Source organism: Lagenorhynchus albirostris, chromosome 4 (assembly GCF_949774975.1).
Source record: "Lagenorhynchus albirostris chromosome 4, mLagAlb1.1, whole genome shotgun sequence".
Lineage (NCBI taxonomy): Eukaryota > Metazoa > Chordata > Mammalia > Artiodactyla > Delphinidae > Lagenorhynchus > Lagenorhynchus albirostris.
In genome coordinates this window covers 144,722,568-144,750,361 of record NC_083098.1, presented here as the reverse complement: position 1 = coordinate 144,750,361, position 27,794 = coordinate 144,722,568, and the positions used below count along the sequence as shown (strand labels likewise).

Sequence of the window (27,794 nt, the reverse complement as noted above, 5' to 3'; positions counted from 1 at the left end):
TATCCAACTCCTGGGATAACAGAGCCCCAGTCTGTCCAAATCCACACACGTGTCTCTTGTTGGGCAGATGCCACCTCTGTCCAGCTTCTCAGGAGCCCTTCCAAGGGGATGTTAGTGATGCTGGGTGGGTGACAGACAGTGCAGCACGTGGAACAAGTAAAGGCAGCGATGCGTCACCTCGTGGGCCGTTCCTGTCCCGACGCCAAAACAGAAGGCGCGGGAGCCAATCTAAGCACCCACCTCTCACCCTGCAGTTGTCCTAAGTCTCACACCAAACCTTGGGTCTCAGGCAAGCGCACAGGGATCTTCGAGCTTCTTGCTCTCTTTGGTTTGCACATTTATTACGATGAATGTTGTCACGCGGTACTGATGCCACCGCCATGCCCTTCTGCCTCCTAAACTGCCCACAAGGGGGCTGCTTGCTTTTGAACCACCCCTTGGTTGATAAAAGGGCGTCTTTGAGGGTTTTTTCCTTTGGAAGGTGCACAAATGATACATTTTTGAACACTTCAAATCTACGTGTGCCCTACTTCCTTTACCACTGAGTAAAACCCAGACAGAGCTCAGTCATCACAACCCCCCCGATATCTCCCGGCCTCCGGAACAGTGGAGAAACCTCAGCCCTACTCATTCCCCCTGGTAAGTATTCTGTTTAGAACTTTGTAGGACTTTTTAATCTTTATGGTTCAAATTCTGAAATTCTTACAGGATGGACTTTGGCCCAACACTACATAGGCCTTTTGATCTGCGGGCTCAGAATTTTTCCAGCTCCGCTTGTGTGCCCTGATTCCCAAGGAAGCCTGTGTTTCATGCAGACCTCCTTCCCTCTGTCTCTTACGAGGCTTTCATTTGCTCTATCTCTCATTCCCTTGTTATTTTTAGAGATGCGTAATCCGTTCTCTTCCGTGGTGACATCGTCTTCCGCCTTCTGCTCTTCATTATCTTTAATGCAAATAAATGCTAATTATTCTCCTGCCTTTTCACTTTCCTTCTCACTCCAGTGACTCCGCTCCTACTCAGCCTGTGAACTTCTACTATGCGGTTTCAAAGAGGGCATGTTTTCTGGCATTCATATCGAGACACGATGCACACAATTTTGAGCTGTGGCTGTGTTTCTCTTCAGTTACTTATCCTTGAATGAGGTGCACTCCCTCCAGGCCAAGTGTTTTCTGGTTCACGAGCTGTGTCCTGTCTCCTCCTCGCTGCATTCTTAGCTGCTGGTGGAATCCTTTTCCACGTTAATCTCAAAGGCAGCGTGATGTGCACCCCAGACGAATTGTGGGTATCTAGCAGGGCATCGCTGTGTGTGCACCTCTGGAATCGACCCCGTGGTCTGGGGTTAAGACTACAGTCGAGCATTTACATCGACATCATCATCAGCCCTCTGAGGTGGTTCCTTGTCCCAAATGCAGGGATACGTGGTGACCCCATCTCTGGTTCGGGGTGAGGGTGGGGGAACATGTAGCTCAAGATTAAGACAGTGAGCTACAGGGATTCCTCCAGGATGACCATGTGACCTGACCAGAGCCTCTAGACTTTATGAGAGGAAGATGCCCAGGCTGGAGCTGCTGCAGCCATTTTGTGACCTGAGGACACTTACATGGCTCTGTATCCGAGCGGTGGACTGTGGCTTGGAGAAACAGAGCCATACCAAAGATCTCCATGTAACACTGTGATGCAAATCTTCAGTGGGGCCTCCGCACTGCTGGCAGTTTTAACAACTTCCTTAGCCAATCCACTTTCTCACTCTCCCGATAAAATTTCACACCTTTGGGACTTCCCTTGTGGCGCAATGGTTAAGAATCCGCCTGCCAATGCGGGGGACATGGGTTTGAACCCTGGTCCGGGAAGATCCCACATGCCGCGGAGCAACCAAGCCCGTGTGCCACAACTACTGAACCTGTGCTCTAGAGCCCACGAGCCACAACTACTGAGCCCATGTGCCACAACTACTGAAGCCTATGCGCCTAGAGACCATGCCACTTGCTGCAACTAGAGAAAGCCTGCGTGCAGCAACGAAGACCCAACGCAACCAAAAATAATTAATTACTTTAAAAAAATTTCACACCTTCTCCTGTTTCCCTGGCCCCTTTCCCTCTTCTCCCTTTCAGGGATGACCTTACCTGTAACTTCCCTGAGAACACAGAGCAGCTGGAAGAGAAGCTCCCACCCCACGTGCTTCTAAGCCCTCCAGTTCCCCAGGGTCAGTGGTCCCCGCTCCCACCCGACCTGGCCCCTCAGCTCATGCTTGGGCTCTGTCCCACTCACGCCTCGAGGACTTGCTGCTGGGCATTCCCTCCTCTCCCTCCTGTACCTTCTGTCTCTCCACGTCTATTAGCTCATTCTCGTCCACATGCCCCCTTAGCTGCTGCCGCAATTCTCTGCCCTTGAGTCGCCAGAAAATTCCAGAAAGCATTATTACGTGCACTGGCTGTCCAGTTCCTCACCTCCCGTGATTCCCTCGACTGGCCCCCAGGAGGGGTCTGTCCTCACGCCTGCCTGTGCTCTGTCCTCACGACTTGCCCTCTTGGCAGCCCCGGCCCTGCTGACCCAGCCCTGCTCTGAAGCAGCCTTCACGTCCCGACAGGGGGTCCTCCCTCTGCCTGCAGAAATGCCGTGGTCAGCGGAGGGCCTGGGCTGCCCAGGGATGTCCGCCTGAATCCCAACCCTAGATTGCTTTTCCCCTCGCTGCCCTCGACTCTGGGGCACCGATCTGGTGGGCTTGCTGTCAGTGCGGTTTACGGGCCCGTGCTCGGAAGTTGCCCACATCGGACTTGATACACGGCGGAGACTAAGTGGGAGCTGCCGTCACCACTGCGGTCACCTTGGCTTGTGGCTCTGCTGCCGGCACGGCCCCTCCCGCGCCTCCGCAGGCAGGTACTGCTGGGCCGTTGACAGGGCTGAGCCCCGGGGCCGCAATCTGTGACCTGCAAATGATGAGAATGGTGCTGTGTCTCAGTGTGGAGCCAGGGAGCGTTTTGGAACAAACCATCTGCCCAGCCCGGTACTGTCGGAGATTAACAACCTAATTATAACATCATGCGAATGCCAGTGGGCTATGAGCACAGGCTATTAAAACCCCTGGGCTGGTGCACTTAGTGCCTGCAATGGGCAAGTCTGAGCTCGATGGGCTGCCAAAGCCCCCGGGCCTCGCAGGCCCCGGTTGTGGAGATGAGGCAACAATGGGCCACGCGCAGCCTGGAGAGGCTGGGAGTGGCTGGGCCGGCCCCTGGGCATCGCTCCGTGGTGGAAACAGCAGCGCATGGTGATCGTTGTAGCAGGCTGGGGCTTGTAAGGTGTTTTCACATCTAATGGAATCGGGATGAGCAGGGGCTGGGCTGCAGTGGCCGGAGCCCCGGTCCGGCCTTACCCTCACCGCATAAGCCGGGTGGGCACACCTGGCCGCCCTCCTTGGAGCTGAGCTCGGGGGACGTGGGTCTCTCCTCCGGTTGGTCCTGCTGAGTGGACAACAACTGCCACACAGCGACAGCTCCCCCCCAGGGCCACCCCTGTCTCTAGGACCAAGGATGCTGCCATGGGCACAGCTGTGGCTGGACCACACAGAGACTGCTCCCCCCCCAGGGCCACCCCTGTCTCTAGGACCAAGGATGCTGCCATGGGCACAGCTGTGGCTGGACAGCCTGGGCTGGTCCTCATGAAGCGGGGGGACCACGCACCACGGAGGCCCAGGGTCGGGTGGGGGTCCCAGAGGTGCTGGGAAGGCCTGGCCGAGGGTGGACCTGGGGCGGGGATTTGGGGAGGATGGAAGAAGCCGGATGCCTTGTTGTCGGGAAGCGGGGCCACGTGGTGACTGGGCGGGTCCGTGACCTGGTCTGGAAGGAGGGGGCTCGGGGCCTGAGCCGTGATGGTGAAGGAGCCGCCCCCGCGTGCTCAGCTGGACGGCGCGTGGTCATCGAGGTCGTCGCCGGCTGGTCTGTGTTCAGATGTGATAACGGCTGGCTCTCAGCTCTGTCGCAGGGGCCTGGTCTGCCGCCGGTGACCCTGTCTGTGTCGGACAGGGGAAGGCCCAGCCCCGCGGTACGTGCCCGGCGGGGCCCAAGGTCAGGGGCCGCCGTGCTCTCTCTCTCAGCTCAGTGGGGTCCTTCTCGAAAGGGTCCTGACCCTGACTTTACACAAATCCCCACCAGAATGGGATTGGCCTTGACACCAGCCTTGGCGCCTTCCGGGGGAAGCGTCACCGTGTTCCAGGGCGTCTTCTACAGGGGCCCCTGGGCCGTGCCACACAGGAAGGAGGTGACCACCTCCCCATGGGGACCCGCCGTGCGCAGGGGGTGCCCCTCCGGCCCACAGAGTCGCCCGCTGGCCTTGCAGCTGCTCCCTGGCCGGAAGGAGGCCCCCAGGTCCTTGGAGGGGGACCCTCTGTTATTGACGACGTGAAACTGGTTGGGTTTCCGTTTTAGCGACAGAGCTGGAGGGACGAGCCCAGCGGGTATGTGAGGAGGTATTTCTGCTCCTCTGATTCCAGTTTGTCAAGGGCGTTGCATGTTTCCGTCTGTTCCTTTGAGATCCGTTGCTACCTGATGACTCTGGACGCCAGACTTGGGTGTCTTGGGTGAAAACCAGCTTGAGTCTGCCTGGGATTTGGGGTGTCTCTGGAGCTTTAGAGCAATACCTCTTATTTGGGCTAAAAATAACTTCCTGCTCCAAGCGCCTCAGTCTCCTCTGTGAGCGGGGCACACTCATACCTGCCCCGCTCACGGGAAGCTCAAGCGTGATCACAGAGCCTGCACTGTGTAGCCGGCCACGTGGGCATGTTTGTGTCCTCGAAGTCCTACCACGAAGCCGTCACTGCTGCGACGTGGGGCGTCCTGAGCCAAGGTCCCTGCGTGGCTCCCTGGCCCCAGTCTGTCCCATCGTTCAGGAAAGTGTTCCAGATGGATCGACATGGGAACAGCAAACATCTTATCACACCCACCAGCCTCTGCCAGGGAGAAGGGCCCCAACAGAGCCGCCACGCACGGAAGTGGGAATCAAGATCGTCCACCAGAGGGGGAAGGAATTCTCCCCGCCCCCCAGCGCCCGACAGGAGAGGACATGGCCAGTTTCTGAAGCTCTGCAGACACACCGTGGGCGCCAGCTCCCGGGTTCTGTCCCTGTCTCTCCACGCGCACCACACAGACACACACACCCAGACACACATACATACCACACACACACCTAGACACACACCTCCCCCCAGACACACACGCACACACCCCTAGATGCACACCACACAGACACACACACGCCTAGACACACACCTCCCCCCAGACACACACGCACACACCCCTAGATGCACACCACACAGACACACACACGCCTAGACACACACCTCCCCCCAGACACACACGCACACACCCCTAGATGCACACACACACCACACACACACACCCCTAGATGCACACACACCACACACACGCCTAGACACACGCACACCCCTAGACACACACACCCCTAGATGCACACACACCACACAGATACACACACACCTAGACACACGCACACCCCTAGACACACCCCTAGATGCACACACACCACACACACGCCTAGACACACACACATCCCTAGACACACACACACACCCCTAGATGCACACACACCACACACACGCCTAGACACACACACATCCCTAGACACACACACACACCCCTAGATGCACACACACCACACACACCACACACACGCCTAGACACACGCACACCCCTAGACACACACACACACCCCTAGATGCACACACACCACACACACGCCTAGACACACACACACACCCTAGACACACACACACACCCTAGACACACACACCTAGACACACGCACACCCCTAGACACACACCTCCCCCCTAGACACACATGCACACACCCCTAGATGCACACACACACCACACACACACACACACCCCTAGATGCACACACACCACACACACACCTAGACACACACACACACCCTAGACACACCTAGACACACGCACACCCCTAGACACACACACCCCTAGATGCACACACACCACACACACGCCTAGACACACGCACACCCCTAGACACACACACACACCCCTAGATGCACACACACCACACACACGCCTAGACACACACACACACTTAGACACACATACATACCACGCACACACCTAGACACACACACACCTAGACACAAACACACCACACACACCTAGACACACACACCCCTAGATGCACACACACCACACACACGCCTAGACACACACACACACCTAGACACACATACATACCACACCTAGACACACACACACCTAGACACAACAGACCACACACACCTAGACACACACACACACCCTTAGACACACACACATGCCTAGACACACACACACACCTAGACACACACACCACACATCACACACACGCAGACACACACATACCACACACCACATACACACACACACCACACACACACACATCACAGGTACATGCATAGACACACACCACACAGACACACACCACACGTCACACACACGCATGGACACACGCACGTACACACCGCACCCTGGCCTCAGCACAGCACCCCCTCCTTCTCGTCCTGCTGGCCCCACTCAAACATGGCCTCCGATGGAAGGGCTGGGTGGGGTCACTGCCCCTGGCCCTCACCTCCCTGTTGGATCCTGTGGTCATCGTCAGCTTCCCCGCCGGCCCGGGGCCTCCTTCAGGCCCAGGGCCTTCGTCTCGGGCGCTCACGGCCCCGGCCCAGGGCCTGGCATCGGTTTGGAGGGGCGTGAGATCTGGCAGGGAGTTTCTGAGGATGTTGATACTGAACCCCACATATTATGATCCAGAGAAGGAGGGCGGTATCTGTATTTGTGTGAGTCTAAGTGTGTGAGTGTGAGTGTGCGTGTGCACGGGGGTGGTGAGCTGCCCACGTCCAGCCTTCCCCTATCTGCTCCTGACTCCTCTGTCTCCTCAAAGACAAGCGGACGGCATTTCAGGGACAAGGGGCTTCCGTCCGGCTGGGGTGCCCCTGCCAGGCTCTCAACCCCTGGCCTCTGCGCCTCACCTGGCAAACGGGCTGTGCTCCAGGGCCCCTCAGCCGGCCATCAGGGGAGAAGTGAGGTGACACGGGTGTGAGGATGTGGTGACATCACTGCTTTGGGGGTGGCACGTCCCGATCCCTTGATGGAGACGGTCAGTGTCAAGGCACCTGCCCCCCAAAGTGCGGGAATTCCTCCCGGCCTCTCCCAGTGTCCCTGACACCGAAGTTCTAGGGCCCTGGGTGAGTGTTTAGGGAATGTTGACAAATCGCTTCATAATAAGGCAAAGGCTGACCGCATTCATTTAATCTTTGTTGAAAGCATCACAAATGATTTATTGTTTTTTAAAAAGGAAAAATAAGAAAGACTCGATCGCATCTCTGTTATGTGCATATACGAAGTACGGGCTCAACCCGGTTGAATGAAACGTTAGCTGCCCAAGCCCAGCCCGTTATTCCCAGGTGCCGGCGTGTGTACCTGTACATCAAATACACAGAACCTCAAACGTAGAACCAGATAAATCCATAGACCTATGTGTTGATTGATACGATTATGGGAATAGGAAAGTATCAGGATATAGGTGCCGACTTATTCCCAGGTTCTTGGGTCCACACACCCAAAATGCTCTTAATAGAAATGAATAATGACATAAAATACATGAAAAACACAAATAGCAAAAGCGAAAACCCTACCCCGACAGAGAGAATGAAGCTGAGGGTCAAGGAAGGGCAAAGGGCTCATCGCCCGCAGGCACTGCTGAGCTGGGGGCTGTGTCCGTGCTGACCTTGACCTTGGACCTGGACAGTGCTGACACATGTCTGACCCTGGTTCTGACACTCACAGGACGGGCCGGGTGCGGGTGGACAGCAACACACAGGGTTCCTAAGCCGTCTTTGGCGACCTCGGGCAGGCTGCGGAGAGCCCAGCCTCTCCCACACAGCCCCCCAGCTCCAGTCTGGGGTCCGCTGCCCCAGCCCTTCCCCGAGGAGGGTCTTGAGGACGGCTTGCAGGACGAGCTCTGCGGGGCTGGGCCAGGAGCTCCAGGCGGTGGGCCGGCAGGGTGGGGAGAGGGACGCCTCTGTCGCCTGCCCCGTGACCTGCAGTGACCCCTTCTGAGCTGGTTTCGGGTGGTCTGAGTCCCCGTGTGTGACACAAGGAGCTGGACTCCAGGGGTCCCCCACTCCACAAGGATTCAGGGCCTCCCACGTGTTCTGGGTGTGAGGATGCATCCCTGGTCTCCCTCCCGCAGGCCATGTTTCTTTTCTGGGCGAGTGGGCTAAGGCCCCCCGGGCTTCATTCCGGACTTCCCACGGCCAGCGAGTTCCTAGCCTGGGCTGTGGTGTCCCCGCCTCTGAGGGGAAGGCCCCGGCCACCTGAGAGCCCAGCCTGCGGGGTGGGTAGGGGGAGGAGGGAGAGGACGGGGAGGGGATACTGATTTCCAGTTTCAAGGCAAAAGGTGAAAATCTGCCCCCATATATCCCTAGTGTCCCTGATTCTAGGCATCTGTGAGCGAGTGGAATCACACTGCACGGGGAGCAGGGGGCTGGCTCCTGGGCACCTCTGCTGCCGTCTTGCTGTGTGACCTTGGGAAAATCACTCCCTCTCTGGGCCTCAGTTTCTCCATCTTCAAAACGAGGAGCGCGCTACTTGGCGCCCTTCGGGCTCTGCCATTCGAAACCCCGCCTGGTTCCCGGTTCCTAAGTGCGTCCCTCAAGCTATGCGGAAGCACAGAACACTGGGCATCTAGAGGCCGTTCCCACCGCGGCCACTAAGACGGGATCCCGCAGGCGGGAACCCCCGTGCGAGGTCGCCGCCTGCTGGCTTCCTTCAGAAGTGCAGGCGCTGGATCCCTAGGACCCTGTGTGGGGCTGGGGCGAGCTGGGGGGGGAAGCCAGGGAGAGCCTTTGCCTTGTGGGCCCCAGGAGAGAAGGCTGCCAGAAGGGGCAGAGGAGCATCCCTGGGCATTCTGGGAAAGGGGTTCCCGAGAATGGGGCTACTGCCTGGCAATAAAAATAGGAAGTTGAACACCCCCCCTCCCCCCACCAAACGCAATCAGCTACCTAGAGAGGTATTTACATTATCTGCAGTTTAAAAAGAGGAAGGACAGCGGCAGGTGTGGAAGGCGGTGCTGGGGGGCCTACCACTGGCTTTCTGGATTCCGGCGGGGCGGTGGACACCCCTGCAGAGGGACGGCCCTGCGGTGGGAGCTGCCTTCCTGGAGGTTATGAGGAAGGAAGCAGGGCCCCGCTGTCCCTCTGCTGGGACGGGAGCCCGCAGCACAGGTGATGGGGCGGGTCTGCGGTGCTGAGAGCCCGGCCTCTCCCAGCCTCTGGGGGACCAGCCTCGGCCACGAGAAGTCAGGCCCGGCTGCGGTGACCAGCCGTGGGCAGCCAGGGCGGCCGTGTGAGGTCCAGAGAAGTGCCCAGAGTCTGGGAGGGCGGGCGGCGCAGCGGGCAGCACGTGGGCCTGGTGTCCGGGGAGGCAGGAGCTGGCGGGTTTCCTGGGCGGCCGTGGGCTGGGCGGGCTTGAGCTGGACAGAGGTGCATCTGTCGTCTTGCGTGGACACAGCTGGAGAAGGAGGCTTTTCCGAGGTCTCTGAGGGGACGCCGGTCCCAGCCCCGTGCCGGTGGCACGTGTGGTCCTGTGCCCTCCACGGGGGATGAAGCGGCGGAGAGGATAGAGCTCTGGGCGCGGCCTCCAGCGGCATCAGCCCACCAGGTAGCTGTGCATCTCTCGGGAGTTGACGCTCAGGACCACGCCGGAGTGATTCCCTGGAGGCACAGAGATGCCAGGTGTGAGCACACGCCCGGCCGAGGGGCAGAGAGAGGACGGAGGGCCGTGCGGGACACGGTGTGGCCTCAACCGGCGTGCGGGGCGTCCCGCGCTTGCTGCAGCCCTGCGGGTCGTGCCTGGACGCGGGCGCGGAGGGGTGGGCGTCCCTAGGTTTCCTGGGAGGAGGGGTGACTGAGGGTGGGCTCTCCTGGTGCCGACACAAGCAGTGGACCCAGGGGGCCTCCGGGGTGAGGCCATGCCCGCCAGCAGCCACCACACTCGCTGCCCTGCAGTGGCCGGCCTGGCGTCGGCGGCAGGGGGAGGTGAGGGCTCTGTGCTCCCCGGGCAGGGGCACTGCAGGGCGGCGAGGCAAGGCCCCAGGAGGCAGCCGGAGGGAGAAGGGCACAGTGACGGTCAGAAGGGCAGGGGCCTGCCGGGGTCCTGGGCGGGGCTGTGTTCTGAGCCTGGGGGCCGCAGGCGTGGCCGCTGGAAGGAGCCGGCGCGGGCTGCCCAGAGCCCCCCAGACCCCCGGGCACGTGGGGAGGAAGCGGCCCAGAGCTTGCCGTGGGGCCGCGGGGGGCATGGGGTGGTGAGCCCCGCGTGCCGGGGGAGACCTCATGAAGGCGTGTCACCTCACGGCCTGGGTTTTGTCATCTGTAACTTGGGGACGATAATATGGCCTCCCCTAAAGGATGGTGGGGGGTCCGGAAGGGACTGCCCCTGAGGATTTGGGCAGGGCCTGGCACACACTAAGTGCTCCATTGAAAGCATCCCTTATTACTACGCTATCATTGCTCTTCGGGGCTTGACGGCAAAGAGCTGCGGAGGCAGGAGGGCCGCTCTCTCATCTCCCTGGGACGCCCACCCCTCTGTCCACGCTTGGGAAGCCCGGGTCCACCGGGAGCCTCTGCCACCACCTTTCACGTGGGGTGCGACACCGCCTGATGAAGATGGGGGTGACCACCCGGGAGGCCGCGTGGGGCCCCGACGCTCTCCAGCCGCTGCTGGCCTGGGCTGGGGGGTCTTGGGGCGCACGGGGGAGCTGGCCCCGAGCCTGGGCTGCAGCGTGGGGGAGGGGCACAGAATCGGCTGCGCCTCTTCTCAGCTAAGTGACCTGGGAGACCGAGTGGCTGCTGTGAACCTCAGCTGTCCCATCTGTCAAATGGACGCACGGCCAGGGCCTGCCTCCCAGGCTGGCTGCGAGACTGTGCCGGGAAGCAGTGGGCCTGTTGGGGAGTAAGTGCCCGGGAAATCGGGGCTGTAGTCACCGTCCCGGGAGGCTGCGGACCACAGCCCTGAGCGGAACCCGGCTGGGCCGGCGGCTGTGGGACACGGTGGGGCTGCGAGGTCGGGGAGCTGTGGCGGACAGGAGTGGTCAGCTCCCGACCACTCCAGGGAGAAAAGAGGGACGTGGGCTCTGGGGTCCGGCAGGCCCGCGTCTGGGTCCCAGGCCGGCCGCTTGTCCGCTGTGCTGCCTGGGTGAGCAACGTCACCTCTCTGAGCCTCACCTCCAATCATTTAAAAGGTGAGGACAGCCATTCCACCTCCCACAGCTCCGGGGACACAGTGGATACGGGGTGGGGAGGGATAAAGGGGCGGTGACAACACAACCCACGACGGGGACACGTTTCTGGAGCGTCCTCCTGGCTGCAACCCAGGGGTGGGGCGGTCGCCGTGTAGGGGGTGCAGAGAGCGGCTGGTACAGGTGGGGAGAGCCAGCGGGGCGGGCAGGTGGCGAGGGAAGGGGAGGAGCTTTCGGGGCGGGCGTTACCCAGAGTCTGTGAGTGGAGCTCGTCATCTATGAACTCCTCGGCCTGGATCGCGCTCTGCACCTCCTGGCTGTGGCTTACGGGGCTCGTCATTTCCTGTTCCTTCTCATTGTGCATCTGGGCGTACACGGTCCTGCCGGGGCGTTTCCTGCGGGACGGAGGTGGGGACTCAGGGCTCTGCCCGGGATGCCCGTCCCCAGAAGCCCCCAGCAGAGCCCCGGGCCATCCCTCTGTGTGGTGCTGACATCGCTCCTGGGCCTGCCTCCTGCCCTGTCTCTGCTCCAAGCCACCTCCTCCAGGAAGCCCTCCGTCCCGTGAGCTCCGGCAGCCCTGGGTTTCCCTCTGCCCCCGCACACGGGGTGCTCGCTGCCCATCCGTCTCCCCTCGGCATGCTGCAGGGAGAGGCTGTTTTATTTTCTTGCAGGCCCCCGTCACCTTGCACCTCAGGGCTCTGGTTGGATTGGCATGCGTTCCCACACGGCACGTGATGTTGACTGGCTCTGAGAGGTGCTTGCTGAGCCCTGCCCGGGGTTCTGGGGCTGGCTGCACCGTCCTCAAGTTCCCATACCCTCCAAGGCAGAGGGAGAGGAGAGCAAGGGCACAGCCCCCTCTGCCTCAGCTGGGACTGGGCTCGGGGCCCCTGGACCAGGCTCCTTCATGTTCAACACCCCAGTTAGTTGGAGCAAAACCCCAAAAGAGCCCATGGTCCCAATTTACAGAAGAGGGAACTAGACTCAGCGGGAGAGTGGGCTTCCTCAGAGCCACTCACCAACACTGGCAGTTCTCTGGAAATATTGAGATGGCAGGATGCACATTCAGGGCCCAGGGTGGGTTGGGCCATGTGGCCAGACCCAGTGGACTGCAGCACTTGATGGCTGTGAGCCTCTGAGACTTAGGGGCTGTTTGTTACGCAGCCGGGCCCAGCCCACGCTGACTGCTGCGTCAGTCAGGAGAGCCCAGCTCCCTGGGCTCCACAGAGCTTAAAGCCTCTGGACAAATGGGGCATTTCTCTCTGCAGCTGCAAGGCCCTCCCCTTGCTCCTCCCTCCCCGTCCTCTGGGGACAAGGTAGTAGGTTCCTTCTGGGCCATTTACACTGTGTGTGATAAATCTGGAGCAATTTGTGGAAACTGCAATCTGGCCTTCAGGGGGTCTGAAGAAGGCAATCGAAAGAGAACGGAATTCTGCCGCTTTCACTCCTGACCTGCCAGGCCTGCCTTCTGCCCACCCCCAGGCAATCCTGCCGCCCTGCAATTCTCAAGTGCCCTGAGAGAAGCCCAAATGGGTGCACGCAAACTGTGGTCCAAGGGGAAAGAGAAAGGGGTGGGGCAGGTCCCGGCTCCAGCCATTGCCTCCAACTCGGCTCTGACTTGGGAGGCAGCGTCTGAATCGTTTTCTCGTTCAGCCTCTCTGGACTCACACCCCATGGCCTGCCTCAGCCAGGCCTGAGCTGGGCGGTTTTCACAAGGTCCCAATTAAACACGGTGTTATGGCAACAAGGGAGACGGGCACAGGAGAAGGTCTGCAGGAGCTGGGGGCCTGCGTCTGCTCCTGCCCACCCCCCTCCCCTCCCCATCTTCCCCTCCCTGCCCCCTGCCCCTCTTCCCCACCTTCTCCCCCTTTTCTTCTTCCCTTGTCCTATCCTCCTCCTGCTTAGTCTCCTTTTACAGATGAGGAAACTGAGGCTCAGGGAGGGGAAGAGACTGGCCAGGACCACAGAGCTGGTCAGCAGCAGGGCAGGATGGTGGCCCGGTCTTCGAGGCTGACTTAGCCGTGCTGCCATCTGGGCTGCCCTGCAGGCTGGGGGGCTGCCACCCAGTGTGAACGGTGCTGGAGGACAGAGACCCAGAAGTGTCCAGGGCTCGGGGGAGGAAGGACCCTTGGCCTCAGAGGAGCAAGGGGAGGGTCAGCTCCGTCTCTGGACTGTTCCCAAGGGCGACCCCAACCAGGGAGACCCCAAGGCCACTGGAGCCAGACCAGCAAGACGGGGAGAAACAACAGGCTCAGACCTGGCAGCTGCGTGTTGCAGGAAATGAGTCTGGTGACACTTTCTGGTCGTTTTGCTCATTCCCGGGCCCTCGAGGGGGCCCATGAGTAATCCCAGCACCGAGGGTTATTAAACCCATTTCACAGCTGAGGACTCAGGTCAGAGGGGGAGAGAGGCACCACACCCCCTCCCAAGGACCGCACGGTGTGCTTGCCACCCACCCAACCTCGGCTCAAGCCCCCGCCCGCTCCCACCCTGGGCGTCAGCCGCCCCCCGCTCCGGCCCTGGGTGTCCCGTGCAGCCGCTCCATCTGGAGGCTGGAGCCCCTCCCAGTGGGGTGCCTGGCACATGACGGCTCCGGATCATGCTTGCGGAGGGAAGGGGTGGATGAGTACTGGGGGAAGTGTGGGGACTGGGCACAGCCTGGGGTCAGAGCCCCACTCCTCAGCTGTGTGGCCCTGGGAAGATCACTTAACCTCTCTGAGCCCGGGTTTCCTCATCTGTAAAATGGGTGGGTGGAGCAGAGAGGAGGATGGGGGTGGAAGAGGCTCCTTGGGCTGTGAGCGGTCGGCTGTCTCCCTCTGGGATCAAGGTGACTCAGATCCAGGCTGTGGGTCCAGACAAGGCCCCTCCCCACCCCAGGACCCATCCCAGGCACAGCCACAACCCTCCAAGGCCCTGCTGGGACTCTGCGCCCCCCCACCAGGCCCCGCCCTCACGCCCAGTTAGCCCAGGGAGGCCGGGTGACCTTGCCTTTTGAACTTGTAGAGGATGAAAGCTCCCACCGCGAACAGCCCTATGAGGACGACTGCCACCGCCCAGTAGCCGCCACCTCCTCCCAGGCTTGGAGAATCTGTGAGCAAAGCAGCCTGTGAGCGGTCAGCGTGGGCACCGGCCGGCCTCCTGGCACCCAGGACCCCCCCTGAGTAAATCCCGGCCCCGGTCCTTCCTCCTGGAAAGTGGACACAACTCCTCCGTCCGCACTGATGCTGGCGTGGACGCATGGCTGCACAGAGCAGAACGCAGCTCCTCAGCTCCTGCGGAGATCGTTGCCCAAAGTGGGGAGGACAGTCCACGGTGGGGGGCGGGGACAGAGCCACCTGAGACTCTAAGTGACATAAGTTAAAGCAAGAGCTCCGTGCTGTGTCCGCGGAGAGCACCGCGAGGCCCTTGGTGTGACGGGGTTTTAACCGGAGGCAACCACCTGTCCAGGAGGAGCGTGTGTGCGGGCGGCAGAGGGGGGTCCCTCTGCCCCCAGCGTCCACAGTAATGGGTGTCGTCTGAGGGGCCTGGACACACGCCCACCCCACCCTACAGAGGTGAGCTCCGGCCAGGCCTCTCACCTGTGTCCACGTCCCTCATGGCCACCAGCACCCGGACGCCACCACGCAGGAGGAAGCTGATCTTCTGTGCGTTCAGCACCTGCTGGATGGCCACGAGCCTCTGAAATAAGAGAGCGGGGAGTGAGGGGGTCCTCGGGGACCCAAGCAGAGGAAGCGGGAGAGCCGGGCAGATGTCCGCCCGGACCCTCCAGAGCCACGGGGCTGGGGGAGGGCCACTCAGCCTCTCCAGGCCTCAGTCGCCTCCTCTGTAAAATGGGAATACTAGCCACCAATGAACTCTCACCAAGAACCTACAATGGGACCCAAGGTGACCCAAATGTGGCCCTGCCCTCACAGAGCTCTAGTTTTAGTCAGGACCATGGAGTGTGGTAAAGTTGGGGAGACCCAGGGATGCTCCAGGAGGCCCCCAACCCCAGAAGTAATCAGGGGAGGCTTCTTGGAGGTGGAAGACCAGGAAGAAGACAAGACAGGGACAGGAGAGGTGACCCAGGCAGGCGAGTGAGCCCACACCTGAGGCAGAGAAACCCCAGGAGGTGATGTTGCTGGATCATGGTGTGGGGGAGGAGGCAGCTGGCCTCTGGGGCGCCCAGCTGGTTTGGCAGTTCAGGAGTGGGGAGTTTTCCTGGTGTTCAGAAGGGAACCACTCAGCCCACGTGGGTGTCAGGTGTCACCCTCTGCACAGGTGGGTGCAGATGTGTTGGGGGAGGGGTCCCTCTCAGGGATGGGGTCCCCGTGGCTCTGCTCCCTGGGCCTCGGGGGGATACACCCCGGGGACTCTGCTGGCTGCTTCCCTGAGCGGCGTTTCAGCACCCGGGACTCCACGAGGCCCGTTCCCCGCTCACGGAACGAGGGTCCTGAGTCGGGAACTGTGTAAACGACAGGCCAACAGCCCCAGACCTGAAGGGTCTGGGAAGACACCTGGTTCTGCCCCTTGACCTCATGGCCTGGAGGGGTCGCTGCACCTTTCCGTTCTCAGGTCAACGTGAGGCTTCGTAGGGGCCTGGGGGTGGCGCCCTGGGCCCCGTGCTCCGCACGCAGAAGCCAAGGCTGCTGTCCGCGGCCGCGGCGCGCGGCTAAGTTTGCTCGCTGACTTTGGGCACGTGGCAGGCTCTGAGCGCTCAGGACGATGCGGGTGGGGTCCCCCCGTCTCTCACCTCCTTCCCTCCCAGCCCTCACTCGGAAGCACCCCGAGCCCCGTGCTGGCAGCCGGGACCCCCGCAGCCTTCCCCTCTGCCCGCAGCTCCTCGTCTGAGAAGTGGGTCGATGCCTCTCAACCCGCCACTGACCCACCTCCAGAGACGCCGCATCAGCGGGGGCTGGGGGCTTGGCCGGGAGCCCCCAGGTGCGGACGCGGACGCCCCTTGGGACGGGCTGTGGGTCAGGCTAGCACAGGCACGGGCCCACCAGGAGGCCGCCCGGCAGTGGCGCGGGCACAGTCGGGCGGCCAGAGTGACAGTGGGGCTCCTCGCCCGCGCTGTGCTTCCTGGCGGGGCCCTCACTGAGCCTCACTTCCCTCGTCTGTGAAATGGGACGCTGCCACCCGCACACAGGGGTCCTGCTGGTCCTGCTGTATCCGTGCCTCCGTGCAGGTCGCTCTCTCCGGACCATCTGCGTGAGCACCTGTCTTCTCGATTAGCTCAGAGCTCGGCTGCGGTTCTGACTCATCTTTTCTTGAGATGCCATTTCCTTTCTTCAAGTGTACCATTCAGTGTTGTTTTAGCATATTCACAGTCACGCCCACCACCACTATCTAATTCCAGAACATCTTCTTCCTCCCAAAGGAAACCCCTAAAACCGTGAGCAGTCACTCCCCAGCCCCCAGCCCCCAGCCCCCAGCCCCCAGCCACACTCTGTCTCTGTGGATTCACCTATCCTGGACATTTCGTATAAGTGGAATCACACAGTCTGTGGCTTTCCGTGACCATCTTCTTTCACTTTACATCATGTCTCCAGTGTTCATCCAAGTTGCAGCCTGGATCAGAATCTCACCCCTTTCGATGGCTGGATAATATTCCACTGTGTGGATGGCCCACCTCTGCTCATCCACTCCTCTGTGGGTGGACATTTGGGTTGTTTCCACTTCGGGGCTGTGAACATTCAGACACACACGTGTGTGTGTGGCCATACATTTTCAGTTCTCTTTGGCACACTCCCGGGGGTGGGGCTGCTGCCTCGTTCGGTAACTCCGTGTTTAACTGTTTAAAGAACCACCAGACTGTTTCCGCAGTGGCTGCACCATTTTCCACTCCCCCCAGCGGTGAATGAGGGGTCAGTCTCTCCATCTCCTCGTCCACACTCATTGCTGTCTGCTTGGTACGGAATTACAGCCCCCCTAGACGGCGTGAAGTTCTTCCCATTCATCTTTTTCCTTTTTTGATGCGGACCATTTTTAAAGTCTTTATTGAATTTGTTACAATGTTGCTTCTGTTTTATGTTTTGGCTTTTTGGCCGTGAGGCATGTGGGATCTTAACTCCCCGACCAGAAATCAAACCCCCAACCCCTGCATTGGAAGGTGAAGTCTTAACCGCTGGACCATGAGGGAAGTCCCCGCCCCGATTCATCTTTTGATTCCCCGTCCTAGTTGGATGCTCTGAAACTGTTGCCCAGGATCCCCTGGCCGGTGCTCACCCCTCGCAGTGAGGCTGGGGCGGTGTGACCAGCTCTAGCCAATGAAATGGGAGTGAAAGTGGAGCGTCCCCCTGAGGGGTGGTCCTGCCCAATGCCCTGGTCCCCCCCACTCCCCCTCCAGTGTGACCTTGGGGTAGCCACAAGGGGGAGGAGGGACAGTGATTGGTGAGAGATAAGCCTTTACGCGATGACGGGAGGCTGAGGTCCCCGTGCTTGCCGGGAATCACCACCAAACCCTCGGCGGCGTGGGGAGGACCCGGCCCAGTGGCCGCAGGAGATACCTTGTCACTTGTGAGGCTCCTCTTCCTCGTGGGCCTGGCAGGGGGCAGAAGCACGTGCAGGTCAGCCAAGGTGGGCAGCCCCGGCTTTACAACGGTCACCAGCAGCTCCTCGGGGATGCTGGTCTCCTGCGGGGACACAGACGGCCACTCTGATCCACCGGCCTCCTCTGTCCCCTGCCACACTCCAGGGGCCCAGGAATACCCTCCCTCCCTGAGTGGCCTGAGTCTTGGCCTTTCCTGACCCCTGTACACCTGGAGTCATGGCCCCAGCAAATGACGGCACTGCCCTCTACCTACTGCAGCCCAGCGCTCCTGGTCCCTCAGCCTGTGGCCACCACCCCGGCCTCCGCTCAGCCAGGCCTGCCCCCTTCAGCTCATTCCTCCCACCATGCCCAGGTGAGCAGGCCCCTCCCTGGCTACTGTCCTCCCAAGTGTCAGGGCTCCTGGCCATGCAACTCCCTCAATCCACAAAGCTCTGTCTCCTGAAAGTCCCACTCCATGCATGTTCATCTGGCAAACTCCTATTCATCCTTCAACACCCAGGACAATATTACCCGAATTATTAATGGGCCAAAGGGAGGCATGGCCAGGGTGGGCCTCAGTCTGTGACAGGCTTGGCTGACTCTAGAGGGCTGGGTTTTCTCCCACTGGGGGCCCAAGGGCCTCGAGTGCCCTATGCCCACCCTGATGCACTGCCTTTGCTTTCTGCGACCTCCCTGAGGGCAGCCGTCACACTGACTCATCTCTCTGTCTCTAGTGTCCAGCCCAGAAGAGAAACGTGGTGAGTAAATGAAAATCCCTTTAAAGAGATTCTGTTGTAGGACAGCAGCTGTGTCTTGTGCAAACAGCTGGTGCTCACTAGATGTGCATGGAAGATGCAGTCCTGTCCCTCCTCTGCAAGGTGACAGTCTGGCTGCATGTCCCCCAGGGCCAGGTAAGAGGACCCTACATGGCTTCCAAGCGCCACTGTCAGCCGATGTGAAGGACAGAGCATCAGGACTGCGGGGCAGCCCGCCTGCCCTCTCCTGGGGGCTCCACAGCCCCCGCTTCTCTGGGGCACCCACAACCCAGAGGTGGGCAGGTGGTTTTGCCAGTGGTGGGCTGGGGGCACCTTGGAGAGGAGCCGGGACACCACGAGGCCAATGTCCTCCCTCCACTCGGGGGTGTTGGGGTTGTGAGCGTCCAGGTCCTTGGAAAACTGCAGAGGCATGACCTGAAATTGATCTGGAAAGAGGCAGAGATGGGAGAGTGGGTCAGTCCTGGGCGCCCGGCCCCGCTCCCTCTGAGGACGGTGGCCACACCCCCTGGATGGCCCAGGGCTGGCCCTGGGTGTGGATCCTGCAGCCCACTTTCAGAAAACAAGGTTCTTCCCAGTGTATCTGCCAGCAGCTGCCCCGGGCGGGGCGCACTACACCGCTGCCATTTAATAATAAAACAACAGCAACAAAGGTGACAATGACGGGGACAGCAGTGCTGCCCCGGAGGGAGGCCCAAGCCTGCTGTGTGATTTGCCCCATCAACCCACAAGGACATACACACCCTACGACGACGTTGACTTCTCGTCCCCCAGGGATCCATGGACTTTGACTGGGCTGGTTCCCCCACCAGAATAAGAGCCCCTGGAGAGCAGAGCCCCCACCTTCTCTGTCTCTCACATTTCGCAGGGTCTGCAACTCAGAAACCTATTCTAGAGCCACAAGCAGCAGGTGGTAAAAAAAAAAAAAGACCCGGCACCAGGAGTCTCAGAGTGGACTGCAATCTCTCCGCCTACCTCCCGAGCCTTGGTTTCTTGATTTGTAAAATGGGAGGAGGTTTTGCAGGGCTGAGGAGAGCTCAAGGGACGAGTGCCTTGTGAAGTGTGAGCATGCAGTGCAGGTGGAGATGACTTTCAAGGCTCTGGGCTCAGGGCCTGCTGCCCACATGCTCGTGAATGAAGGAATGGCTGAGGGCAGTTCCCTAAATATTTAACTGATGGCTGCTGTCCACAGGACAGGCTGTTCTTAGAGCAAAAGGAGGGTTTATCAGTGTGGTGATGAGGGCAACATGGTGCCGGGGGGGGGGTGTCTCTTCCATTCTTAGGACTAATTTTCGATCGTAAATGTCTCCTGGGGGGCTCAGAGCCCCCAGTGAGCCAATAAATGGGACACGGATTCAGAGCAGGACTCTCAACAAAAGTGATACAATCACGTGATGATCCTCAGATAACGGGGGTGCTGAGGACAGGCACCCGGTGGGCAGGCAGACCCGGAGCCCGATCCCAGCTCTGTTGCTGCTGGGGGACCGTGTCAAGCCCCTCAGCCGCGTCCTCATTTGTGCCATGTGGAGCCTGTGAACGCCATGGACGTAGGAGTTGTCGGTATTTATTTTACAGATGGGGAAACGGAGGCCCCTCTGCCCCGCTGAGCCCTGCCTGGGATGACCAGGACATCGGTGGCATGTACACCGCCTGCCCCCGACCCTGAGCTCCTGAAAAGGAGGAGCTGTGCTGCCTGTCCCGGGGGGCGGGAGGGGGGAACTCACCCAGCACGCGGACCACCTTGGAGTCCTGCAGCACGGAGGTCCCACAGGCAGCCTGCACCGTCACGCGCACATCCCCTGCGTCCCCAAACCGCGTTGTCACAGAGTTCTCCAGGGACAGCAGGGGCTGCGGGCACGAGCGGGGGTCAGGGCTGGGCCGGAGAGCTGGCCCCGGTGTGCGGCCAGGGCTGCACTGAGAGCCCCCGGGGGGTAAGGAGAGGGCCCCCCAGAGATGCCCGGTCCTGAGCTCCCCAGCACAGACACCGTCTCCCAGTGTCCCTTCCCTCCAGAGGCTCCGAGTCCCCCTCCGTGGATGGTGTCGAAGGCGCATGGTGGCTGCTAGGCAGGACCTCCACCCTGATCCCTTTCACCTTCTCACCCCCTCCACGCTCAGCTGGGCTCTGGGACCTTCATCCTTGGACCCCAGCGGCCAGCTAAGCACGCACCCTCTGGGGTGGGCACACACATCTGACTGGGCCTCACTATTGCCTCGGACCTTGTAGACGGGGAGGCAGAGGCTTGGGGAGGTGTAGCGACCGGCCCCAAGAGCTCGGCTGCAAGGGGCTGAGTCGCCATTCAAGCCCGGAGCCCGAGCCCCTTCCTCGACCCTCCCCATGCCAGGGAAACAGTCTGGAGCCCAGGGCCCCTCCTGGTCTGGGACCTCAGCCGTTGTTTGGGGCTCTCTGCTTGGCGGTGAAGGGCTGCCGTTTGCTGAGTAAATGAAGGATCCCCCTTTGGGTCTTGGGGCACCCCCCGGCCTAAGGGTGGGCAGCTTCACCTGCAGAGGCCCTCAGGCTCTCCTACCAGGCATCTGCCCTTGGCTCCCCACTGCCCACAGGATACAACCCACAGCCCTGGGTGAGGCTTCTGAGGTTGGGTCCAGCCCCAGGGACCCCCTCCTCCATGAAGGCTTCCCTGACTACTCCCATGCTATAACTAGAAATGGCCTGATCTCTTCTGGAACTTTCAGACGCGTCACCTGTCTCCTTCCTGTGACACCTGTCACACACTAACTTAGGTCACCTACTATGTTCCCACATCTTTTCCTAGGAAAAGGCAGGGTCTGACCCGATTCATCCCCCGTCCACCACACTCAGACATGGCTGGACCCCGAACAGATGCTCAGGGTGAAGGAAGAGTCGATGTGTGCTTTCCTCACCTCCATGGTGTCACACACTGTGTCCTGCCCAGTATGGAGGGGGGGGCCTGCCCCACTCTCCACCCCAGATGGGAGCCTGTGGGAAGGAGGGGCTGCCAGGGGCCTGAGGCCAGCATACCTGCAGACTGTGACCAATCCACCAGTAGAAGACGGTGAGGTTGGGGTTCAAGGGCAGCAGCACAGCAGTTAGGGTCACCTCCTGGTTGATGCCAATGATAGGAACCACTTCGAGGTAGAGTGCCTGCAGGGGGGCTGCAGGGGCCAGAAAAAGGTTAGGGGTTAGAGGGCATAGGGCACTGGCCATGGCACAGGCTGCTATCAGTCACTGTCACAATCAACCTCATCACCACCATCACCACCACCATCACCATCACCATCACCACCACCATCACCACCATCACCACCACCATCACCATCACCATCACCATCGTCACCATCACCACCACCACCACCATCACCATCATCATCATCACCACCACCATCACCATCACCACCATCATCACCACCATCACCTCTATCATCACCACCATCACCATCATTACCATCATCTCTATCATCATCACCAGCATCACCACCATCACCACCATCACCACCACCATTACCACAATCACCACCATCACCACCACCATCACCACCACCATCACCATCATCATCACCATCACCAGCATCACCACCACCATGACCACCATCACCACCACCATGACCACCATCACCACCATCACCACCACCACCATCACCACCACCATCACCATCACCACCATCACCAGCATCACCACCACCATCACCACCACCATCACCACCACCATCACCATCACCATCACCACCACCATCACCATCACCACCACCACCATCACCACCACCATCACCACCACCATCACCATCACCATCACCATCACCACCACCATCACCATCACCACCACTACCATCATAATCACCATCACCATCACCACTATCCCCACTGTTGCACAGACCAGCATGGGTGTGGACTCCAGCCCAGCCTGCCTGCCTCCCTGCCCTTGGGCTCCCCGTGCTTCCCCAAGAACCAGGTCTCTGTCACAGGGAGAGACACTTGGCCTCAAAGGGACGATGGACTTACAGTTGACCTGGACAAACAGCACGGCTTCGTCATGTCCTGCCATGTTCTCCGCCCTGACGGACACGCGGTAGACGCCAGGGTTCTCATAGCGGTGCCGGATGGGCTCCCCGGTCAACGTGAGGTTCACGTACATGGCCTTGAAGCCGTCCCCCAGGTCCACCTGGTACTTGGTGGTCAGGACATCGCCCTGCAGGAAGCACCACAGGGCCACTTAGGAGTGGGTGCAAAGCTGGGGGCCAGCGATGAGGCATTCACTCATTCATTCAATCGTTCTTTCCCTCACTCCTTTCCTCAAAGTGAGTGGCCTGGGGACCCCAGGGAACCAGATCTGTTCTGCCCTTGGGGCTCCCAGCCCAGAGGGCTGGGCTGAGAGCTGTAGGAGGTGGGTGGAAGCAGGGGCCAGGGCCAGGTTTGCATTAGAAAGATCACGCAGCTGCAGAGAGGGAGAGGGGTCAGGGCTCACAGGCGAGGGCAGGGAGGCAGTGCAGGGGTGGGGATAGGGGCCAGGGAGGCCCACCGAGGCCTCAGCCAGGAGCCGGGAGGGCGGGAAGGGGCCTAGCACACTGCTGGACAGTTTCAGTAACATGTCTAGGAAGATATGTGTGTGTAGGAAGACCCTTAGTCTCCCAGGAAATTAAGAAAACATTACTTTTCCCTCTCTGATGCTGCGATTCCTGCACTTTTCTTTTCGCTCACTCTGTGGTGCCAGGAGTGATGCTCGTATGCACGGGCTCTGTGCAGGAAGGGGCTCCCACCCACTGCTGCCTCTTCCAGGCGTTTCCCCGCCCACACAAGCTGTCCAATCACCCATATACTCCCTGCCACAAGCCTTATCCTTCCAATAACCGTATTTTCCTCATAGAGGCGTGGGGAGGAAATTGAGTGAAGGGAACAATAACTTTTTCAACTTTCTGGCAAGAAGTTCTCATATTCAGTCTCATGTTCTCCCTCCCTCCCCCCACCCCGCATCGTCCCTTCCTGCCACCCCTCCCCTTGCTGCAGGAACACCCAGAAAACCATTTCCTAGTGATCAAGAACGAAGAAGATCATCACTGTTTAGCAATCCTCTTATCTTACACCTGCCAAACCTTAAAACTCGATAGAATACTTTTAAGTAAATTATGTTCATCTAACTTTCTTCACAAATATGGTGTAGTAGGTTGAATAGTGTCCATCCCTGCCCCCGCTCCAATTCAGTCCACTTGAAACCTCAGAATGTACCTTATTTGGAAATAGGGTGTTACAGATGTAATTAGTTAAGATGAGGTCACACCGGATTACAACAGGACCCCAATGACTGGGGTCTTTATAAGATAAAGGAAGGGGATTTGAGACACAGGGGAAGCTATGTGAAGACAGGAGGAAATGCGGCCACAGCCCAGGGATACCTGGAGCCCCCAGAAGCTGCAGAGACAAGGAAGGACCCTCCAGAGGGAGCCCAGCCCTGCTGACACTTTGATTTTGGGCTTCTGGCCCCCAAAACTGTGAGAGGAGAAATGCGTGTTATTTCAAGCCACCCAGTTCGTGGCCACTGTTGTGATGGCCTCAGGGACCTTATACAAGTACGTTCTATTATTCCCATTTTATAGGTTGGAAGACTGAGGCTCTGTGAGCCCAGAACCTGCAGGCTGGCCCACGGGCCGGTGCTTTCTCCGTTTAAGGGCAGTCTCATGGGGGCCGGGTGTCTCAAGTCCGATTTGTTCCGAGAGGGAGGGGTTTCCTGTATTGCATCCTGGGAGAGGAGGGTGCTTCTGGCTGAGTCGGGACCTGCGGCTTTGATGGGCAGGTGCCACCCCCTCCTGGGGACCCTGAGTCCTGCCTGCAAGCAGCTAAGACAGGTGCAAGTTTAACTATTGACACATTTCCTTGTTTGAAACACCTCGTCATAATCAGGAAAGTAATACAGTATCAACGTAGGACAAGGAGAGAATACAAAAGGCAAAGCGAAGGAGCTAGAAAGGAAAAACGGTGACGTCACTGCAACACCCGCCCCCCACACCGTGGTGTTTCCAGGCAGATGTGTGTGTGTGTTAATTACTGAGTGCTTCAAAAACATTCAGCTGCTTCATGCTGAGCCAACTGCCAATTCACATGTAATTGTAGCGGATAACACAGAGAGCCCCAGGTCCCTGGTACCCAGCTCCCCCTGTGCTAACATCCCGCAAAACATCACTATCACAAATAGGGAATCCACTGGGGTCCCACCTGCCGCCCTGTCACAGTCACACCCGCCCTTCCATCACATCCCTGACTCTGTGGGATTAGAACCTGTTCTCCATTTCTATAATTTTGTCATCTTGAGGATGTTCTATACATGAAATCAGAAAGCACGGAGTCATTGGGATTTGCTTTCACATTCAGTATAGCTCTCCGGAGATTACCCCAGCTTGTGGTGTGTAGTCTGTTCCTTTTTATTTCGGGGTCCCACCCACGGGATGGACGTGCCACCACGTGTTATCCGCTTGTCCATCCAGGACATCTGGTTGTCTGTGGATTCTGACTGTTAGGAATAAAGCTGCTATGAACCTAGATGCATAGGTTTCCCTGTGAATGTTAAGTCTTTATTTCTCAGGAGCGTAATATGTTTAGCTTTTAAAGAAACGGCCGACTCTTCCAGAATGGCTATAGATGTCACGTTCCCATCAGCCACGTAGGAGGGATCCAGTTTCTCCGCATCCTCGCCTGCACTTGGTGGTCCCACTAGTTTTTAGCTTGGCCGTTCCTGCACGTGTGCAGGGACACCGCTCTGAGGGTTTGATTTGCATTTCCCTGATGACTTATGACGCTGACCATGGTTTCGTGTGCTCATTTGCCACCTGTACCTCCTCCTCAGGGAAATGTGTCTCCAGGTCTTTTGTCCATTTTCTGACTGCACTGTCTGTCTTCTTCCTGCTGAGTTCTGAGTGCCCTTCATGTGTTCCGGGTACTAGTCCTTGGTGGATGTGTTTGTAAATATCTCCTTCTGCGGCTGCCTTTTCATCTTCTTAGGGTCTGTCGCAGAGCGAGATGTCGCCTTTTGACGAAGTCCAGTTTATCAGATTTCCTTCGTGGATGGGGCTGGTGGTGTCAAATCTGAGAACTCTCTGCCTAGCCCTAGGTTCCGGCTGTTTTCCTCTCTTTTTTCTAAAAGGTTTATAGTTTTCCATTTTCCATTTAAGTCTGTGATCCACTTTGAGGTGATTCTGCATCGGGTGTGAGGTTCATTTTTACCGGCTCTTCATGTGCTGAAGCCCATCCTCCCTCCACCGAGATGCTTCTGTTCCTGGGCCAGAATCAGCCGGACCTGCTTGTGTGGGTCTGTTTCTGGGCTCTCCATCAGATTCATTTTCAGTGCTTAAATATTTACAGAACTTGGATCTCCCTAAATCCAGCGCTGTTTCCACACCTGGGTTGGGTGTGTGCGTCTGTGGTTGTGTTACGAACGTGAATGCGTGAACACGTATGTGTGTGTGTGAGTGTCCGTGTGTGTGAGAACGAGTGTGCCACAGTGTGTGTACCCACCTCAGCCCTGCACCCACTCCTTCCCAAGGCTCTGACACGGGAGCCAGCGGCCTCTTCTGGACAGCAGCGTGCGCTGGACTCTCTCTCCCAAGAGCATCTTTCTGTTGCCCCCTCACCTCCGCCTGCTGCAGCGGAGAGTGCCAGCCTGCCCGGTGCGCTGCCAGGCGTATCCTGTCCTGGCTCTGGATGGAGCACCGCAGGTGTGACTTAGCAGCTGGGACTCCAGGCTCTAGGGGGCAGCAGGCAGCCGTTTTTCTTGCAAATCTGTCCTGGAGCTCCGGGAGGCAGCTGGGTCCCCTCTGAGGGTCTGGGTGGTCCCACGCCGGGCAGGGGGCTGCATCCTCCTCTGCTGTGAACGGAGCCCCCCACCACCCCAGGGCTGCCCGAGGCTGCAGCGTTACTCTCGGGACCAGGCTCAGTCATCACGGGGACGGGGACAGGCGGGAAGGGGAGGCCACCCCAGGATCAGCTCATTTCTGGGGGCCGTGGACCAGGCGCAGTCCACACGGAGCCCCAGGCCTGGACCCAACGGCACTGTTACTGTGTGGCCTCAGGTGAGTGGCTGCCCCTGTCTGAGGCTGGGTATCCCCAGCTACAAAGCCGGCTGATGGGAGCACAGCCCTTAGGCATGGGGAGGGATGACACACGGGTGCCCACGAGTACCGCTCTTTGCTCTGGACCAGAGCCCCCGCTTTCCAACATCAAAGACCTCTGTCAGCATCACCCTGCCCCACCTGGGCACATTTTGAAGGACATCTTCTAAACGAAGCACACACAGTTACAAAGCCGCACTCATTTCACGCTACGTATTTGTTAACCGAAGACCCAAATGCGCAAGAGAGCCGTGCGCCGGGAGAGGCTGGGACCCTGGGGTGGGAACAGAGGGTTCTGACGTCCCCTTTGTGCTTTTCTGTCATTTTGAATTTCCTGCACGTTTTTCTGCAAGGAGCATTTGTTACTTCTATAATCAGAATAATAAGCATGCTGCATATTAGTTTAGATAGACTAGAAGGAAATAAAAAAACCAACAGTGGCTACCTTAGGAGACCAGGATTTTTGGTGATATATTCTTATGTTTTTAATGTGGTTTTCCAACGTTCTACAGTGAGTATATACTGTTTTTAAAATCAGAAAAAAATGTAACACTTGTACTAAAGGAAAAAAAAGAAAGACTAGGAGGTGGGGAGGAAATTTATATATTTATATATAGGTATGTGTATATATATATTTGTGTGTATGTATATATGTGTGTATATATATACAGACACAAAATATTTCTATATCCATCCATCTGTATTTGTATCTATGTCTATCCATTATCTATCAATCAACCTCTCATCTATATATATCTGTTTATCAACGATATCTGTCTCTCCATTTACCTATCCATCTATCTATCATCTATTACGGAATTTGTCTTTGGCTATGAGATTATAACTAACGGTGGGTTTTTTGTTTTTTTGTTTGCATCATCGCATTTATTTATTTATTTTTACAGTATTTTTTTAAAAACTTCCTGCTTTTCTTATGATTCCAAAATTAACTAACTCAGTATAATGAGAGTTTCAAAAAGTTTTACGGCGCCCACAGGAAGGCAGAAATCTGACGTCACCGCGCGGTGAACACACAGACACAGAGATGTTTGAAGCCACGCCCCCCTGGGCCTGTGCTCGCTGCACGCTGCTCCGTTCCCTCCCTGCCTCTCCCCTCTCTTCCGACTTTTCTGTTTCATTGTTTCAGTGCTG

General features: G+C 58.5%; 1 protein-coding gene across 1 annotated transcript in view; it reads right to left on the bottom strand.

Annotated features, from left to right (window-relative positions):
- Nucleotides 1-7,325: 7,325 nt before the first annotated feature.
- SORCS2 (sortilin related VPS10 domain containing receptor 2) overlaps nucleotides 7,326-27,794 on the bottom strand; it is a 477,363-nt gene continuing 456,894 nt past the window's right edge. The window contains exons 19-27 of the mRNA XM_060147451.1: nucleotides 22,549-22,735; nucleotides 21,571-21,704; nucleotides 20,297-20,420; nucleotides 18,888-19,000; nucleotides 17,777-17,902; nucleotides 14,867-14,966; nucleotides 14,277-14,376; nucleotides 11,541-11,686; nucleotides 7,326-9,768 (exon numbers count right to left, since the gene is read on the bottom strand). Of these exons, the coding sequence (XP_060003434.1) occupies nucleotides 9,704-9,768; nucleotides 11,541-11,686; nucleotides 14,277-14,376; nucleotides 14,867-14,966; nucleotides 17,777-17,902; nucleotides 18,888-19,000; nucleotides 20,297-20,420; nucleotides 21,571-21,704; nucleotides 22,549-22,735 (1,095 nt within the window). The 3' untranslated portion in view covers nucleotides 7,326-9,703. The remainder of the gene's footprint in view (nucleotides 9,769-11,540; nucleotides 11,687-14,276; nucleotides 14,377-14,866; nucleotides 14,967-17,776; nucleotides 17,903-18,887; nucleotides 19,001-20,296; nucleotides 20,421-21,570; nucleotides 21,705-22,548; nucleotides 22,736-27,794) is intronic.